The sequence below is a fragment of the Myotis yumanensis genome, unplaced genomic scaffold, assembly GCF_028538775.1.
Source record: "Myotis yumanensis isolate MYYU_CA2020_CCGP unplaced genomic scaffold, mMyoYum1.0.hap1 SCAF_1, whole genome shotgun sequence".
Classification (NCBI taxonomy): Eukaryota; Metazoa; Chordata; class Mammalia; order Chiroptera; family Vespertilionidae; genus Myotis; species Myotis yumanensis.
Window position 1 is genome coordinate 152,732,965 of NW_027223752.1, and position 19,265 is coordinate 152,752,229.

Consider the following 19,265-nt stretch of genomic DNA (forward strand, 5'->3'; position numbering starts at 1 on the left):
CCATTCTGCTGGGGGAATTGATCCGACATAGTTTTATGTTCACTGGTCTGGTCCAGTAGACCACCACTACAAATCTAAATACTGAGAGCAAGAAAGACACACACACACACACACACACACACACACACACATACACACTGTTGTTCTGAACTGAAACAGGCTGTTTGTCTTGCTTTCCTACCAGGTATGCACCCTCACAAGAGAAGACAATCGAGAAATCAGAGGCAAGCCTGAGGATGAGCAACTCCACGTGCTGCCGCTCTATAAAGTCTCTGATGTGGATGAGTTTGGGAGTGTAGAAGCTCAGGAGGAGAAGAAACGAAATGGTGCTATTCAGGTGCTAAGTTCTTTTCGGCGGAAAGTCAGGATGTTAGCAGAGCCAGTGAAGACGTGCCGACAGAGGAAACTAGAAGCCAAGAAAGCTGCCGCCGAAAAGCTTTTTTCTCTGGAGAACAGCGCACATAAGAATGAAAAGGACAAGTCCGCCCCATCCCGCACAAAGCAGACTGAAGGTGCAGCCCAGGCTAAACACTTGGCAGGTAAATTTAATGTGAAGCCTTGTCGATACATGTGTTATATGATACTTCAAATGAGCATTGTTCATTTTGGAAGGTCACATTTAGTCATGGTCTTAGTTCTGTACCAGAATCTTCTCTAAAGTCCCAAGGCCAGGCTTTGTTCTTGGAGATGGTACTGAGCTATTGCACCATCAGCCCCAGCTTGATGGGGAACTTTGGATGTTATTCTATAATAAGTGGCAAAATCTCCTGATAGATAAGTGATATGGTAAAATCAGTGTTAATCGAGCAGTGGCAGGTAGACCACATTAGAGCTGAAGAAGCTAATAGTTTGGAGACAGAAGCAATAAACCAAGAGTGAGGTAATAAGAGCTTGAATTTTAGTGGTGACAATGAAGATGTAGCAGAAATGATGGGAGTGAATTCTTCCAAAATTAATACCAATATACTGATGGCAAAACATTGGGCTAAGGAGGTGACAGATTTAAGGATGACTCCAAAGTTTTAAGCCCAGATAGCGTAAGCAGTACAATTTATTGAAATAAGTTTGGGAACAAGCTTAAGGGGGTAGTGGTGGGAGAATAAGATGCCTTTCCTTAGCCATATTATGTTTGAGGTTTAGGGGATGGGTCCACATGTAGTTCTTATAAAGCTTTCACCCATCCCAATGGATCACATCTACAGTAGTAGCAATAGAACGTGACTTAGCAATACTTGGTTGATATTTTCTGTCCATAGCCCCTTGCTTTATGTCTGCAGTTAATAGTGTAAAGAGTCATACAACAATGTAATAATGTCCATATCCAAATTGTAGGCCTGACCATTAACAAGAGAAAAGTGTATACCTTGTAAGTTTAGTGAACCAGTTTGCTTAGAACCAACCATCTTTGTCTTACAAGTCAAATCTTCCTGGTGATTCATTGTGAAGCCCAAAGAAACTAAGTAATTTAGAATAATGTGCCAAAGATGCTTAATAAATATTTGTTGGTTGATTGACCCACTATGAGAAACTAATCCCATTCAGTCCATGATGTCCCTTTAAGTTAGCTGTAAAGTGTAAGCGTGTAGAACTTGGCCTCTTGTCCCTTCTAACCGGCTTCTGCAACGATCATTTCGGTGGTCAGGGCTGCCAGTACAGCTCCATCTGTTCTGATCTCAGGTAACGCTCCTAAGTGAGGTCTTGAAACAACAGTATGACTTTTTAAAGTTTTCTACTTGCAAAGTTGGAAGTTTCATTCAAGTTTTATCTACAACTCTGTAAATTTCCTTTCTCAAGAGCGTGCTAATGAAATGGGTTCGTGTGTTATACAAGATGCTTTGGGTGTTTGAATGAATGTCATTTTACTTCTCATTGCATTGCTGAATCTTTTCATAACAAATTTTATGCTACCTAATTTTAACTATTTAACCAATTTTATTGCATGCCAGGCAGTGTAGAAATAAAGTAAAATAAGGCATGGTCCCTTCCCACGGGAAATTCCTTCTTAGGAGGGTAAAGAGGGGGCTGAAAATGGATAATTACAATACATTGTGACTGTTGCTTCATGTGCTTTGTGGTGGGTACTGCAAAAGCCCTGGAAGATGAGGTCATAGAAGTGTTGTTCAAGGAAGGGATGCCTGTGCCAAGGGAGGGCAGGGAGCTGGGTGGAGGGCGGAGGGCACTTCATGCAGAGAGTTTGGCATGATCAGAAGCAGAGGCTCCAGAGAATGTGATGCTCTCCATGGAATGTCTTTTGGATGTTTACTACCTTTACCTTCACTTACCAGACTGTCCTTTTATGAGGTCTGTCATTTATTTCTAACTAGAGGCCCTATGCACGAAATTAGTGCACTTGGGGGGGTATCCCGCAGCACGGATTGCAAGAGGGCACAGGCCAGGCTGAGGGACCCCACTGGTGCACTATTGGGGCCAGGGAGGGATGCGGGAGATTGGCCAGCTGGGAAGGGACCGTGGGAGGACTCCAGGGCGTGTTCAGCCTGTCTCGCTCAGTCTCGGTCAGCCAGACCCCAGCAGCAAGCTAACCTACCAGTTGGAGCATCTGCCCCCTGGTAGTCAGTGCACGTCATAGTGACTGGTCAACTGTCTTCCCCCTGGTGATCAGTGCATGTCATAGCGAGTTGAGCTGCCTTAGCATATCATTAGCATATTATGCTCTGATTGGTTGAATGGCCAACCAGATGACTGGACACTTAGCATATTAGGCTTTTATTATATGGGATGCTTTAGACGCAAAAAATAATGCCAGACAGTCATCAGCACCCTGACTCTGCTCTTACCTTGTTTGATGGGTGTTGTATAATCCTGGTGGTGGTTCTTACATGCATTTAAGCATCCTCACTAGCTTTCATAAAACAATGGTCAAGCATGCTTGTTCCTGCTCTTTTCTTATCTTGTCCACAAAACTTCTATGACTTTCAGGATCAGTCATGCAGCTGTCCCAGCAGCCCCAGCCCCAGTCACAGCCCCAGCAACTACAGAAGCAGCCTCCACAGCCACAGAAGCAGCCACCGCAGCCACAGCCGCAGCCGCAGCCACAACCACAGGCACCCCAGCAGCATCCGCCCCAGCAGCAGCCACCCCAGCAGCAGCCACCACATCACCCCTTGACTAATAACCATCATTCAGAGACTGTCAACTCTTACTATTCTTCTGGACACACCAATCTATATATGAGACGGCCCAATCCAGTCAGTCCTTATCCAAGCTCTTCACACACTTCGGATATTTATGGAGGAGGCGCCAACTGTGTGAACTACTATTCCACCTCATCCCAAACTGCGGGTTCATATTTGAATTCTTCTAATCTTATGAGCCCCTACCCTGGGCTTCTAAATCAGAACAACCAATATCCATCATATCAGTGCAACGGAAACGTATCCATGGACAGCTGCTCCTCCTATCTGGGTTCTTACTCTCCCCAGTCCCAGCCCATGGATCTCTATAGGTATCCAAACCAAGACCCTCTCTCTAAGCTAAATCTGCCGCCCATCCACACGCTTTACCAGCCGAGGTTCGGAAACAGCCCGAGTTTTACGTCCAAACCCTTGGGTTACGGAAACCAAAATATGCAGGGGGACACCTTCAGCAGCTGTGCTCCCAGGCCAACCGTGCGCCATGTGGGGACGCTGCCTTCTTATTCCACGCACGAGATGGATGGTCACTTCCTGGGGGCCGCCTCTAGATTCCCACCCAATTTGAGCAACCCCAACATAGACTATAAAAACGGGGAGCATCCCCCACCTTCTCGTATGCTCCATAACTACGGTGCCGCCCCGGGCATGTTCAACAGCTCTCTCCACGCGCTGCACCTCCAGAACAAGGAGAACGACATGCTTTCCCACACAGCTAACGGGCTCCCCACGATGCTTCCCGGCCTGAGCCACGATCGAGCTGCCGCCGCCCAGCAAGGCTTGCACAGGTTGCTAGACGCGAGCAGCCAGGACAAGCAGCCCCCTGCCGCAGAGGAGAACGACGAGGTCTGGTCCGACAGCGAGCAGAGCTTCCTGGACCCTGACATCGGGGGCGTGGCGGTGGCGCCGGCTCACGGGTCCATTCTCATCGAGTGTGCAAAGCGGGAGCTGCACGCCACGACCCCCTTAAAGAATCCCAACCGGAATCACCCCACCAGGATCTCGCTCGTCTTCTACCAACACAAGAGCATGAACGAGCCCAAGCACGGCTTGGCGCTCTGGGAGGCCAAGATGGCCGAGAAAGCCCGGGAGAAGGAGGAAGAGTGCGAGAAGTACGGCCCGGACTACGTGCCTCAGAAAACGCACGGCAAGAAAGTGAAGCGGGAGCCCGCCGAGCCGCACGAGCCCTCCGAGCCCACCTACCTGCGCTTCATCAAGTCCCTGGCCGAGAGGACCATGTCGGTGACCACAGACTCCACAGTCACCACGTCTCCGTATGCCTTCACTCGGGTCACGGGGCCTTACAACACATACGTGTGACGTCGCCCCTGGTGTTGGTTACCTCATTCGAAAAGACCACAGCCAACCGGCCCACAGTGTAGTTCTCGTGACATGGGCCCTGGGGAAAGGGACACAGTATTCATGACAAAGGTGGTAGGAAGAACCTCAGCTCACCAGCAAACGCAAAAGAGGTCACCTTCCCATAGCACTTAATTCCCACTGACTCCTAAGTGGTCACAGATGGCATCCATTGCAAAAGACCAAAGCATTCTATGCAAAATGAAGGTGGGGAAGAGAGTGTTCCACCATTTACATTTTTAAACACTGGTTCTATGATTGGACGAGATGATAATGTAAATGTGACTTTTCCCCACCTTACAACTCTACACATCTATGACCACTTTTTAGTAATACCAAGTTTGCATAGTCCTGGACACAAATCCAGCGAGTACTGTAGTGTTACAGTGGCAGGATTCTTAAACACCATCTGGTGCTGAACATATAATGTACTGAAATACTGGAATTATGGTTTTTTAACATGCAGTTTTTACTGTAATCTTAATATTAACTTTTATTTATCAAATAGCTACAGGAAGCATAAATGAATAGACAGCAAAACACTGAATTTGTTTGGGTGTTCTAAGAAATGGTGCTAAGAAAATGGTGTCTTTAATAGTTGAAAATTTAATGCCTTTATATCATCAAGATGCTATCAGTGAACTCCAATGCCCTTGAATAATAGGGGTACCTTTTCATTCAAGTTTTTATTATAATTACCTATTCTTACACAAGCTGTTTTTAAAATGTGGACATTTTAAAGGCCTCTGGATTTTGCTCATCCAGTGAAGTCCTTGTAGGACAATAAACGTATATATGTACATATATATATACATATATATATACACACACATGTATATGTGCACACACATGTATATGTATAAATATTTTAAATGGTGTCTTAGAAGCACTTTGCCTACCTAAGCTTTGACAACTTGAACAATGCTAAGGTACTGAGACGTTTAAAAAAAAAGTTTACTTTCATTTTAGAATGCAAAGTTGATTTTTTTAAGAAAGCTTTTAAAATATTTTTGCTTTTAGCCATGCGTCTGCTGATGAGCAATGTGTCCATTTTTCATACAGCCAGTTCAATCCAAAAGGGGGCTTACTGGATTCAAGGGAATACGTTAGTCCATAAAACATGTTTTCTGGTGCTCATCTCTCATGCTATACTGTAACAGTTTTATACGAAATTGTATGACAAGTTCATTGGTCAGACATGTAGTTTTCAGAATTTTCTATCAACTTCAGTCATGATTAACTTCATGCCACAGACTCAACCATGCCGTTCACTTACGCAAAGTGGTTTTATGGCTCTGTATGCTCTTCAGCAATTGAATGTCAGTCTGCCTTTGTGTTGATAATTGTACATTGTGATGTTGTCACTTCTTGGCTTAAGTGTCCTCTTCACCAGGAAGACCGACCGAGCAGACTGGCTTGCATCAGTTGAATAAACAGGGTTAGTTCCATGTGAATCTGTTAATTAAAGGAAAAGAAACAGGCAGCTGGCTTGCTGTGGCGGTTTTAAATCATTAATTTGTATAAAGAAGTGAAAGAGATGTATAGTAAGTAAATTAATTGTAAACAAAACTTTTTTAACGCAATGCTTTAGTATTTTAGTACTGTAAAAAATTAAATATATATATACATATATATATATGGATTTGAAGCAGAATTCACATCATGATGGTGCTACTCAACCTGCTACAAATATATCATAATGTGAGCTAAGAATTCAGTAAAGGTTTGAGTGGTGTTCCTACTGTCATATACCTCAACACTAGTTTGGCAATAGGATATTGAACTGAGAGTGAAAGCTTAGAGCATCATGTACCATCATTTTTTTTTCCAAGTCTTTCTTAATTAAAACGCATACCTTTTTGTTCAATACTTGATTTCTTAGCAAGTATAACTTGAACGTCAACCTTTTTGTTCTAAAAATCAGGGATATTTCAGCTCATGTTCTCCTTATGCCAACATGTCACCTGTGTTTATGTAAAATTGTAGGTTAATAAACATATTCTTTGTCAGGGATTTAAACCTTTTACTTTGAATCCCTCCTATTTTGCTTGTATATGTCCTCATGTAACTAAAACTAATTTTGTATATCTGTTGACCCCTTTTATTGTAAAGAAAAGCATTTTAAAAGTTTGGGGAGTATTTTGATTGTTTTGAGCAGGAAAAAAATTACATGAAAATAGAATGCACTGAGTTGATAAAGGGAAACTTGTGAGGCAGGAGTTTGGCAAGTGGCTGCTGGCTAGAGTCTTTGAGCTCTCTAAATAAAGATGTTTTATCCTGTAATCAGCAGAGGTACAGATCCATAAGGACATCCCCAAACAGGCAAAACATTTAGGGGTATGGTGTGCAATCAACTGTACAATTACATTTTGGTCTAAGTACACTTTTGCTTACTAAAATTTCAAATAAATTCTTAATCAAGGAAGCCTTTGAGATTTATTGGTCAAATCTTTCTTTATAACATGGCTTTCGTCTTTTTAAAAACTTTCCTTTCTGGCTGTGATCAATTTACAAATATTTCAAAAACATTTGTTTTGCCAATGTCAAACCACATGATTTTAAATATTTTACATATAGCATATATCTAATGCCAACTATTTGCTTACTACATGCATATTTGTTGGTTTTGAGTCATCCATCCCTTTATGAATATTTGGTTTCTATATCATTCACTGTCACTTGTCAAACTGCTAGCCAGCAAGAGCAGGAAGTATAGTTTGGGGGGTTCAGGAGAGGTTAGGTAGGGAGAAGAAGAGAAAATTGAATGGCATATTGTAAATATCAGATCTATAATTGTAAATATAAAACCTGCCTCAGAATGAATGGCAAGCAAATCTCCAGTTTGCTTATATAGGAATATCAGGTTGACTATATAGCCATACTTGAAAAATGCTTCTGAGTGGTGTCAACTTTACTTGAATGAATTTTTCATCTTGATTGACGCACAGTGGTGTACAGTTCACTTCTCAAGCTAGTGGTCAACTTGTGTAGGAAACTTTTGCAGTTTGACACTAAGATAATGAGCTCTGTGTGCATTTTTTCTATGCTTTTTTAAAAACTTAGTTTCATTTCATTTTCATGAAATGTTTGGTTTGTCTATAAAATCTGAGGATGGTTATAAATACTGTAAGTATTGTAATGTTATGAATGCAAGTTATTTGAAAGCGTTTATTATTATATCATTCCTGATAACGCTATTAGAGTGTTTTTAATAAAATTTATATTTATTTAATGCACTCTAAGTATTGTCTTGTTAAAGTTTCTGTTTACTGCTTAAGTTATTGTCATCTCAATGAGGCTAAAGGGAATAAAAAGAATTCTTTTTTTAAAGATAATTTTAGTCATTCTTAATGTTAAACTATATCTAGAGTAATATCCACATAATTAAGGCCAAAATATTTCTCTGGTTAAATAGTTTAGGTATTAACCTTTTTTCCAGTGTACTTTTTAGCCTATTCACCTTAGTTGAGTAGCCAGTGTAAGTCAGGAATAAAGTAATAGCATCTGCTGACCTTCATTAGCCTGACCACCCCTTCCTGTGTGTAGTTTGTGAGGGCCACCAGCAACAGCAGGTACACTGGGGTTGAGTTCACATTTCTGTGGTCTAAGGCCACCCTGATTTTTAGATTCACATTTCCCTCTTTATGTCCACTCTTCTCAAGGAAGATTCCACTTCCTGCCCATCCAAAAGGCAGATTGTGTTGGACAGGAAGAGAGGTGAGGGGTGGGCTGGGCAGCACCACATAGACATGCATGTCCTCATCCATTCCATGTGGCTTCAGGGAGCTGGAGGCTAGCGTGTCCTCATCTCTGCCCCTTCTTTGTCTCACGCAGCACCACTGCACTCCTGCTGAAGCACTTCCTAGAAACACAAGCTATCCAACACAGTAACTAATTATAGTTACATGCTTTCAGCCCTTCCCATCCCGCATCCCTCCTCCCACCCCCGCCCAACCTCTATCCCTTCCCTTCCCAAACTGGCAGAGAAATCATTGTCATCATGCAGTAAGTAAGGAAAGTCCTTTCCCCATATTTCCCTCTCTGTTCAGCCTAGGCCAAATCTGATTTAAATAGTCCTTCCTGAGCCCACCTTTGAGCTTGACTGGGTGATTCCTCCAGCACTCTACTCAAAGCCAGCATAGTAAAAGCAGCAGCAATATCACTTAAAAGCAGTGATCCAATGATTTCTCTAAAAAAATTTCAGCCCTTTAGGGACATTGTCAACCCTCATTTCACATCCTTCCTCTGACTGAGCCTTGGGAACCTCCCACTCCTCATTTGCTAGTCTGCCATGCCCAGGGAAAAGGGAGCGCAAAGCTTTTCCTGTCAGGCCCTATGCAGATCCCACTGGCTGAGTCAGGTGATGCCAGTGCCCTGTAAATGAAGGTGCGGGCAGGCCTGCTGCTGTGAGTCTGCAGGTGGACCTAGACAGGGAGGCAGCTGGGAATGACAGATGAGCCATCATTCACGACATTCTGTGGGTCCCTTGCCTCCTCTGGAAATACTTGCCAAGAGTGAACCTTTGCACGCAGGCAGGCAGGCATACAGCTGCCCTGGCACACACAGTACCACTGCTCCTTTCTTCAGTCTCATATGATAACCGAGTCAATTTATCATAAAAATCCTCCTGCTTGGGGTAATTCTAGCTTAGCTCTGACTCCTGCCTCACTCATCTGCATTGTACTTGATCAAGTGTGAGAACCTGATTCAGGGAGAAAAGACCTTGGTTTTGTTGGTTTAAAGGCCACCTGGAGGTGAGTATCCGGCATAAATGGAAGGCTGAGAGAGTGCATCAATGGGAGGGGAGAGTGCTTACTGCACAAAGACAAGTGATCATTAACTTCAGTCACATGGCTCACTAGTAAGGGGGTGGGGTCTTTTCTCAATGCCCGCTTCCCCTGAGAAACACACTCTCCAGTTGCTGGAGTGGTGAGAAAACTTTCATAAAAGATGTGGAGATGACAATTAGCTGCAATTATAGATCATTTCAGTTTTACCAGCACTCTTCAGTTTCAAGTAACAAAGAAACTTTTGTTCCCATATATTCGAGGCCACCTGCCTACATTTCCCTCTCTTACCAGGCAATTTCTCACAAATCTCTTTGCTTGTCTAGCCAGCGTTCACTCTTGAAAGGAGCCACTCTTTTCCTTGCATATGCACTTGACGAATATGCTTTCTTTGGGGACTTCCTTTTGTGCTGCTTCAAAAGGAATTTCTCTACTCAGTATGACATTTTATTCTCTAATCAGTTCTTTTATATATATATATCGCCATGCAATAGTTTATTTCTTTATTTTTTTTAAATTGTTTTATTGCTTAAAGTATTACAAAGAATATTACATATGTCTCCTTTTTTTCCCCACCCTTGACAATCCCTTGGCCTCCCCTACCCGCTAGTGTCTTATGTCCATTGGTTATGCTTATATGCATGCATACAAGTCCTTCGGTTGATCTCTTACACCGTCCCCTCCCCCCCGATCTGTCCCCCAACCCTCCCCAGCATTCCCACTGTAGTTTAACAGTCTGTTCAATGCTTCTATGTCTCTGGTTCTATTTTTATTCATCAGGTTATGTTGTTCATTATATTCCACAAATGAGTGAGATCATGTGATATTTTTCTTTCTCTGACTGACTATTTTCACTCAGCATAATGCTTTCCAGTTCCATCCATGCTGTTGCAAATGGTAAGAATTCCTTCTTTTTTACAGCAGCATAGTATTCCATCATGTAGATGTACCACAGTTTTCTAATCCATTCATCTACCGATGGCCACTTAGGCTGTTTCCAGATCTTAGCTATGGTGAATTGTGCTTCTATGAACATAGGGGTGCATATATCCTTCTTGACTGGTGTTTCTGTTTTCTTGGGACATATTCCTAGAAGTGGGATCACAGGGTCAAATGGGAGTTCCATTTTTAGTTTTTTGAGGAAACTCCATACTGTTCATAGTGGCTGCACCAGTCTGCACTCCCATGAGCAGTGCATGAGTGTTCCTTTTTCTCCACATCCTCTCCAGCACTTGTCGTTTGTTAATTTGTTGATGATAGCCATTCTGACAGGTGTGAGATGGTACCTAATTGTTGTTTTGATTCGCATTTCTCGGATGATTAGTGACTTTGAGAATGGTTTCATATGTCTCTTGGCTTTCTGAATGTCCTCTTTTGAGAAGTGTCTATTTAGGTCGTTTGCCCATTTTTTTATTGGATTGTTTATCTTCCTTTTGTTAAGTTGTATGAGTTCCCTATAACTGTTGGAGATTAAACCTTTATCGGTGATAACATTGGCAAATATGTTCTCCCATGCAGTGGGCTTTCTTGTTGTTTTGTTGATGGTTTCTTTTGCTGTGCAGAAGCTTTTTATTTTGATGTAGTCCCATTTGTTTATTTTCTCTTTAGTTTCCAATGCCCTAGGAGCTGTATCAGTGAAGAAATTGCTTCGGCATATATCTGAGAATTTGTTGCCTTTAAATTCTTCTAGTATTTTTATGGTTTCCCATCGTACATTTAAGTCCTTTATCCATTTTGAGTTTATTTTTGTGTATGGTGTACGTTGGTGGTCTAGTTTCATTTTCTTGCATGTATCTGTCCAATTTTCCCAACACCATTTATTGAAGAGACTATCTTGACTCCATTGTATGTTCTTGCCTCCTTTGTCAAATATTAATTGAGCATATTGGTTCGGGCCGATTTCTGGGCTCTCTATTCTATTCCATTGATCTATATATCTGTTCTTGTGCCAGTACCAGGCAGTTTTGAGAACAGTGGCTTTGTAATATAGCTTGATATCTGGTATTGAGATTCCACCTACTTTATTCTTTCTCAGGATCGCTGCAGCTATTCGGGGTCTTTTTTTATTCCAGATGAATTTTTGGAGAGTTCGTTCTAGGTCTGTGAAATATGCCGTTGGTATTTTAATGGGAAGTGCATTGAATTTATAGATTGCTTTGGGTAGTATGGACATTTTAATGATGTTGATTCTACCAATCCAAGAACATGGTATGTTCTTCCATCTCTTTATGTCTTCCTCTATCTCTTTTTTCAACGTCCTGTAGTTTTCTGAGTACAGGTCTTTTACCTCTTTAGTTAAGTTTATTCGTAGGTAGTTTAATATTTTTGGTGCGATGGTAAAGGGGATTGTTTTTTTAGTCTCTCTTTCTGTAAGTTCACTATTGGTGTATAGAAATGCCATAGATTTCTTGGTGTTAATTTTGTATCCTGCTACATTGCCAAATTCATTTATTAAGTCTAATAGTTTTTTGATGGAGTCTTTAGGGTTTTTTATGTATAATATCATGTCATCTGCAAATAAGGACAGTTTTACTTCCTCTTTTCCAATTTGGATGCCTTTTATTTCTTCTTCTTGTCTAATTGCAATGGCTAATACTTCCAGGACTATGTCAAACAGGAGTGGTGAGAGTGGGCATCCTGTCTTGTTCCTGTTCTTAGGGGAAATGGTGTTCGTTTTTGTCCATTGAGTATGATGTTGGCTGTGGGCCTGTCATATATGGCTTTTATTATGTTGAGGTATGATCCTTCTACTCCCACCTTGCTGAGAGTTTTTATCAAAAATGGGTGTTGGATTTTGTCAAATGCTTTTTCTGCACCAATTGATATAACTATGTGGTTTTTTTCTTTCAATTTGTTTATGTGATGTATCACATTTATTGATTTCTGGATATTGTACCATCCTTGCATCCCTGGGATAAATCCTACTTGGTCGTGGTGTATGATCTTTCTGATGTACTGCTGGATCTGATTTGCTAAGATTTTGTTGAGGATTTTGGCATCTATGTTCATGAGGGATATTGGCCTGTAATTCTCTTTCATTGTGTTGTCTTTACCTGGTTTTGGTATTAGGGTGATGCTGGCTTCATAGAATGAGCTTGGAAGTGTTCCTTCCTCTTGAATTTTTTGTAGTAGTCTGAGGAGGATAGGTTTTAGTTCTTCCTTGAATGTTTGGTAAAACTCCCCTGTGAAGCCGTCTGGTCCTGGGCTTTTGTTTGCTGGAAGCCTTTTGAGGACTGCTTCAATTTCTTCCATAGTTATCGGCCTATTGAGATTTTTAGATTCTTCCTGATTGAGTTTTGAAATGTTGTATTTTTCTAGGAATATGTCCATTTCCTCCAGGTTGTCTAGTTTGTTGGAGTAGAGTTGTCCATGGTATTTTTTTAGCAATCATTTGTATTTCTGTGGGATCTGTTGTTATTTCGCCTCTATCATTTCTGATTTTGTTTATTTGGGTCCTCTCTCTTTGCTTCTTGGTGAGCCTGGCTAGAGGTTCATCAATCTTGTTTATCCTTTCAAAGAACCAGCTGTTGGTTTCATTGATTTTCTGTATTGTTTTTTTGGTCTCTATGTCATTTATTTCTGCTCTAATCTTTATTATCTCCTTCCTTCTGCTCCCTCTGGGGTTTTCTTGTTGCTCTCTTTCTAATTCTTTGAGTTGAAGAGTTAGATGATTTACTACCATTTTTTCTTGTTTTTTGAGATAGGCCTGCAGAGCTATAAACTTCCCTGTCAGGACTGCTTCATTGTGTCCCATAGGTTTTGAATTGTTGTGTTTTCATTGTCATTAGTTTCCAGGATGTTTTTAATTTCTTCTTTAATCTCATTGGTAACCCAATCAATATTTAATAACATGCTATTCAGCTTCCAAGTGTTTGAGTATTTTGGGTTGCTTTTATTGTAGTTTATTTCTAATATTCTGTCATTGTGGTCTGAGAAGATGCTTGGTATGATTTCAATCTTCTTGAATTTGGGGAGACTTTGTTTGTGACCCAATATGTGTTCTATTTTTGAAACTGTCCCATGAGCACTTGAGAACAATGTATATTCCATGGCTTTGGGGTGAAATGTTCTGAAGATATTAATTAAGTCCATCTGATCTAGTGAGTAATTTAGGATTGCTGTTTCTTTGCTGATTTTTTGTCTAGAGGATTTATCCAGTGATGTCAGTGGTGTATTAAAGTCCCCTACTATGATTGTATTGTTGTCGATCTCTCCCTTGATATCTTCCAGGAATTTTTTTTATGTATTTGGGTGCTCCTGCATTGGGTGCATATATGTTTATCAGGGTTATATACTCTTGTTGTATTGATCCCTTTAGTATTATGAAGTGGCCTTCCTTATCTCTGGTTATGGCCTTCACTTTGAGGTCTATTTTGTCCGATATAAGTATTGCTACCTCAGCTTTTTTTTCATTTCCATTTGCCAGAAAGATATTTTTCCATCCCTTCACTTTCAGTCTATGTGAGTCCCTTATTCTGAAGTGGGTCTCTTGTAGACAGCAAATATATGGGTCATGTTTTTTTATCCATTCAGCCACTCGATGTCTTTTGGTTGGAGCATTTAGTCCATTTACGTTTAAAGTTATTATTGAAAGGTACTTGTTTGTAGCCATTTCTAATTTTTGTTCCTGTTTTCTTTCTGAGCTTTTTATTTCTTCTTTTTATACCAGTCCCTTTAGCATTTCTTGCATTGCTGGCTTGGTGGTGATAAACTCCCTTAGCCTTTTTTTGTCTGTGAAGCTTCTGATTCCCCCTTCAATTTTGAATGATAGCCTTGCTGAATAGAGTATTCTTGGATTCAGTCCTTTGCTTTGCATCACTTTGTAAATTTCTGTCCATTCTTTTCTGGCCTGATGTGTTTCTGTTGAGAAATCATTTGATAATCTAATGGGATATCTCTTGTATGTAACTTTCCATCTCTCTCTTGCAGCCTGTAAGATTCTCTCTTTGTCCTGAACATTTGCCATGGTAATTATGATGTGTCTTGGTGTGGGTCTTTTCGGGTTCAACTTGTTTGGGACTATGTGCTTGTGTGACTTTTTTCTTCCCCACCTCAGGGAAGTTTTCTGATATTATTTCTTCAAATAGGTTTTCTAACTCTTGTTCCTCTTTCTGTTGTTCTGGCACCCCTATTATTCATATGTTGTTTCATTTCATGTTGTCCCATAGCTCCCTTAGGCTCTCCTCCTGTCTTTTAATTTTTTTCTCCAATTGCAGTTCAGTTTGGGTGTGTTTTGCTTCCCTGTCTTCTTATTTGCTAATTCAGTCCTCCGCTTCTCCTAGTCTACTGTTGAAACTTTCCATGGTGTTTTTTATCGTAGCTGTATCACTCTTCATTTCTTCTTGGTTCTTACATAAGTTATTGATTTTTTTCATGTATTTCTTTTTGATTCTTGCATAAGTTGTTGATTTTTTCCTCCATCCAGTTTAGGCATTCTAGGACCCTTAATCTGAATTGTTTTTCTGTCATGCTTCATGCCTCTGTTTCACTTAGGTGCTTTTCTGGCGAGTCTTCCTCTTCTTTCCTTTTGGGGTTTCTTTGTCTACCCATGTTTGATCTCACCGACATAGCTAGATGTTGAGTCGTTCAGGGGCTGCTCCCTGGGTGGCAGTGGCTCCTCGGACTGCAGTTGCTCCTCGGGCGGTTGTGGTAGCAGCTGCTCCTCAGTTGGCAGCAGCTCCTCTGGTGGGTGCTGTTCACAGCTGTGGTGGCTCCTCTGGCTGGTGGGGGGAGGCTTCACACACAGCTTCTGTTCTTCAGACAGAGGGTGTGCTAATCACGAGGCTGCTGTTCCTTGGATGAGGGCGGGCTACACACGCAGCTGCTACTCCTTGAACTAGGGCAGACTGCTCACATGGCTGCTGATCCTTGAATGGGGGCTGGCTGCACACTGATGTTGTTCCTCTGATGTGGTGGGCTGCTTGTGGGGCTACTGCTCCTTGGACTTGGACAGGTTGATTACAAGTCTGTTGCTCCTCGGACGGGGGTGGGCTGCTTGTGAGGCTGCTGCTCTTTGGACGGGAGTGAGCTGCACGCGTGGCTGCTCCTCCTTGGAAGGGGACGTGCCACTCACCCAGCTGCTGCTTGTCGGGCAGGTGCAGGCTGTTGTGGCTCTGCTCCTCAGACCAGTGCGTGCTGCACAGGGCTGCCGCTCCTTGGACGTGGGTGGTCTGCTCATGTGGCTGCTGCTCCTCAGACCAGGTGGGCTGCTGCTGCTCCTCGAATGGTTCATAGGTCGACACTCAACCACTGAGCCACACCGGCCAGGCCTAAACTGTTATTCTTACAAAGGTTTTCATCTCTCCATACTTCAAGCCACTGACCATACCTTAGTGCTTGTCTAGCTGACTCCTGCATCCCCTGCCTTCTCCCTATGGGCAGGGCCCCTGATTTCCTCACCTGACAAGATACGTTCATGGAACAGCAACTCTTGATCATGAAGTATCAGAAGGACCTCAAGGCTAAAGAGAAGAAAGTGACAGAAAAGGGAATAATCCCCTGTCCTGTCATGTCAGAAAGTCTCAGGATGATTTTCAGATGAGTTTATAATCCCCCTGGTGATTGTGTGAAAATTCTAGTAATTGGAATAATGTCACAGTTTGTAACAGACAAAATCCACAAAGGCTAATGAAAAGCTCAAATAAATGAAGAAGTAAAAGCAGAAGAGAAAAATAAACCAAAGAGAAAAAAAATAAATCATTGAGAAAATTACAACAGTCCTATTTCTGTTACTGATAATGTAACCTATTAATAGGTATATTTCATGAAATAAATGTTTATAGTATCCATATTTCAGGTATGTGTATTGAAATAAAATATTTTAAGGAGAGTATTAGGTATTCCATAGGAGAAGATATATAATGAATAACTATAGCCTGGGTTCAAGGCCTGGCTCTGCCAGTTACTAGCTCTGTAACCTTAGGCTAGGTGCTAATCCTTTCTTTTCTTCAATCTCTGCATTGAGAGAATAAAAATAATAATACAGATCTCACAGGGTTGTTGTAAGGAATAAATGAGGTCATTTAAAGTATATAGAAAGAATTTCTAAAACACTATCTGTTATAATTATGTTAATTAATTTAGCTGAGGTTGTTCTTTCTTACCATAGTGGGTTTGTATGCATTTTCAAGTCATTAGTACAAAATCATGGATAAGCAAATTTGAGTGAGACCTCAGAGATCACATTTCATAACACCCTGGTTTTAGATAATCATTTCTTCAGTCCTTTACTCCCAAATACGTTGAAGCATCCACTCTGAAAAAATGGCGTCAGGTACATTTCCAGTTGTTAGGCATTCAGCAATAAACTAAACCAGTAAGTCCCTATCTGCTTAGGGCTTATATTCTTGTTGGAAGCGATAGACACAGAACAAAGTAAAAATGGAGATACGTGCCTTGGGGGAAAGTAAGTCAAGTTAAGGAGGAAAGGAGTGCTGGCTGTTGGGAGGGATGGAGGATTTTCAAAATATATGTTGGTCAAGGAAGTCCTATTGATAAGCTATCATTGAAAACATATAAGAGAAGATACAAGCCATGTGGATAGTTGAGAAAGACTATATTAAACAGAGAGAACTGCAAGTGAAAGGCACTAAAATGGGCTCATGAACACTGGAAGGTTGAGGGTGGAGCAGAATGAGTGATGAAAAGTGGTGGGGCATAAGGTCAGATGGTTGAGGGCTCTGTTACAGAGCATTTGAAGTCCTTTGGCCTTTACTGTAAGTAAGATGATGATCCTAAAGGGTTTTCAGAAAAAGGAGAAACATGAGCTGATTTGTGTTTTAAAGAATAACTATGTTAAGAATGGGTCTTAAAAGGCAAAGATGGATCCAAGTTCATGAATCTAATAGGTCACTTCAAAATTTTAATTCAACACTTTCTTTTCCAAGACATAATAATAAAACTTTCTGAAATCAAAGAAAAGAACTTAAAAAGAAAAAAGCAAGAGAAAAATAATTCTTTGTACAAAGGAACCACTATAAGGCTTTTAGTGGATTTCTCAGCAGTGAGCTTACAGGTCAGGAGACAATGGGATAGTATATTCAAAGTGCTAAAGGAAAGAAACTGTCAACCAAAAGTACTTTACCCAGCAAAGTTGTTTTCAGAACTGAAACTAAAATAAAGACTTTCTCTAATAAACAAAAGCTAAAGAAATTTACCACCACTAAACCAACTTTAAAAAAATACTGAATGCCCAGCCAGTGTGGCTCAATGGTTGAGTGTTGGCCCATGCACCAAGAGGTCACTGGTTTGGTTCCCAGATAGGGCATATGCCTGGGTTATGGGCTGGATCCCCAGTAGGTGTGCAAGAGGCAGCCAGTTGATGATTCTCTCTCATCATTGTTGTCGCTATCTCTCTCTCACTCTCCCTTTCTCTCTCTGAAATCAATAAAAACATATTTAAAAAAATAAATGCTGAAATTAGTTCTTAAAGTTGAAACATGTCACTAATTGGTGACATGAAACACATAATAACATATAACACATTGGTAGAGCTAAGCATATAGTCAGATTCAGAATACACTAATATTGTAATACTAGAGGCCTGATGCACGAAATTTGTGCAAGGGGCTCAGCCCTAGCAGCCGTGGCGGCTGCCTCTGACCGTGGTGGCTGCCTTGGCCTTCACAGTACCAGCTTTGTCTGGAAGGTCATCTGGACTGTCGTTCCGCTGTTCAGCCATCCGGTCTAATTAGCATACTATGCTTTTATTATTATAGATAGTGATGTGCTAACTACTTAACTCTAAAATAAAAGCTACAGCACAAAAGCATAAAAATAGCTTATGCTTTTTTATGTTAAAGAACACAATTTAAAATGACCTCAGAAACATATAAATAAAAGTATAAAGTTTTTGTATGCAATTAAAGTTAAATTGTTCTCAGCATAGACCATAACATGTACACATACATATGACATATATATGTGTGTGTGTGTATATGTTTTATGTAAAATCTCATGGTAACTACAAAGCCAAAACTCACAATAGATATACAAAGATAAAGAGAAGAGAACCAAAGCATTTCACTATGGAAACAATCAATTTACAAAGGAAGGCAAGAAGAAAGGAAGAAAAACAAAACTTTAAAACAGCCAGAAAACAATAAATAAGATGGCATTAGTAAATTATTACTTATCAGTAATTATTCTAAATATTAATGAATTGAATTCCCAGTGAATAGCTCAATAGATTTTTTTTTTAAAAAAAGACAAAACTGTATGCTTTTTGTTTGTTTGTTTTTTGTTAATCCTCTCCTGAGGATATTTTTCCACTTATTTTTAGGGAGAGTGGAAGAGAGAGGAAAGACAGAGAGAAACAACATGTGAGAGGAACACATCTATTGGTTGCCTCCTGCACAAGCCCCAACCAGGGCCCTGGGCCCAGGAGGAGCCTGCAACCAAGGTACATGCCCTTGACCTGAATCAAACCCGGGACCCTTTGTTCCACAGGCTGATGCTCTATCCACTGAGCCAAACCAGCAAGGGCTATATGCTGTTTTGAAGAGATTCACTAAGGTTTAAGGAGACACATAGACTCAAATAATGGGATGGGGTAAAAATATTCCATGAAAGTGATAACCAAAAGAGAGCAGGGGTAGCTTAACAGAGAAAAAGACAAACATTATGTAATAATTAAAGGGTCAGTTCACTGAGAAGATAAAACAATCATAAATATATGTGCACCCAACATCAAAGCATCTAAATATATTGAACAAATACTCATATATTTGAAGGGAGTAATAGATAACAATACAAGAAGAGTAGGAGACTTCAATACTCCATTTTCAACAATGGATAACTCACTCAAACAGGAAATCAACAAGGAAACATTGGACTTGAAGCAAACGTTAGATCAAATAAACCTAACAGTCATATACAGGACATAGGTTCAACAGCAGCAAAATACACAGTCTTCTCAAGTGCACACTGAATTTTCTTCAGGATAAATTACATGACAGGTCACAAAACAAGT

The 19,265-nt window shown here is 40.8% G+C and overlaps 1 protein-coding gene across 1 annotated transcript in view; it reads left to right on the forward strand.

Annotated features, from left to right (window-relative positions):
* Nucleotides 1-7,807, forward strand: part of TET2 (tet methylcytosine dioxygenase 2) — a 123,567-nt gene extending 115,760 nt beyond the window's left edge. Inside the window, exons 10-11 of the mRNA XM_070433241.1 lie at nucleotides 185-539; nucleotides 2,938-7,807. Coding sequence (XP_070289342.1) covers nucleotides 185-539; nucleotides 2,938-4,469 — 1,887 coding nt within the window. The 3' untranslated portion in view covers nucleotides 4,470-7,807. The remainder of the gene's footprint in view (nucleotides 1-184; nucleotides 540-2,937) is intronic.
* Nucleotides 7,808-19,265: the final 11,458 nt, after the last annotated feature.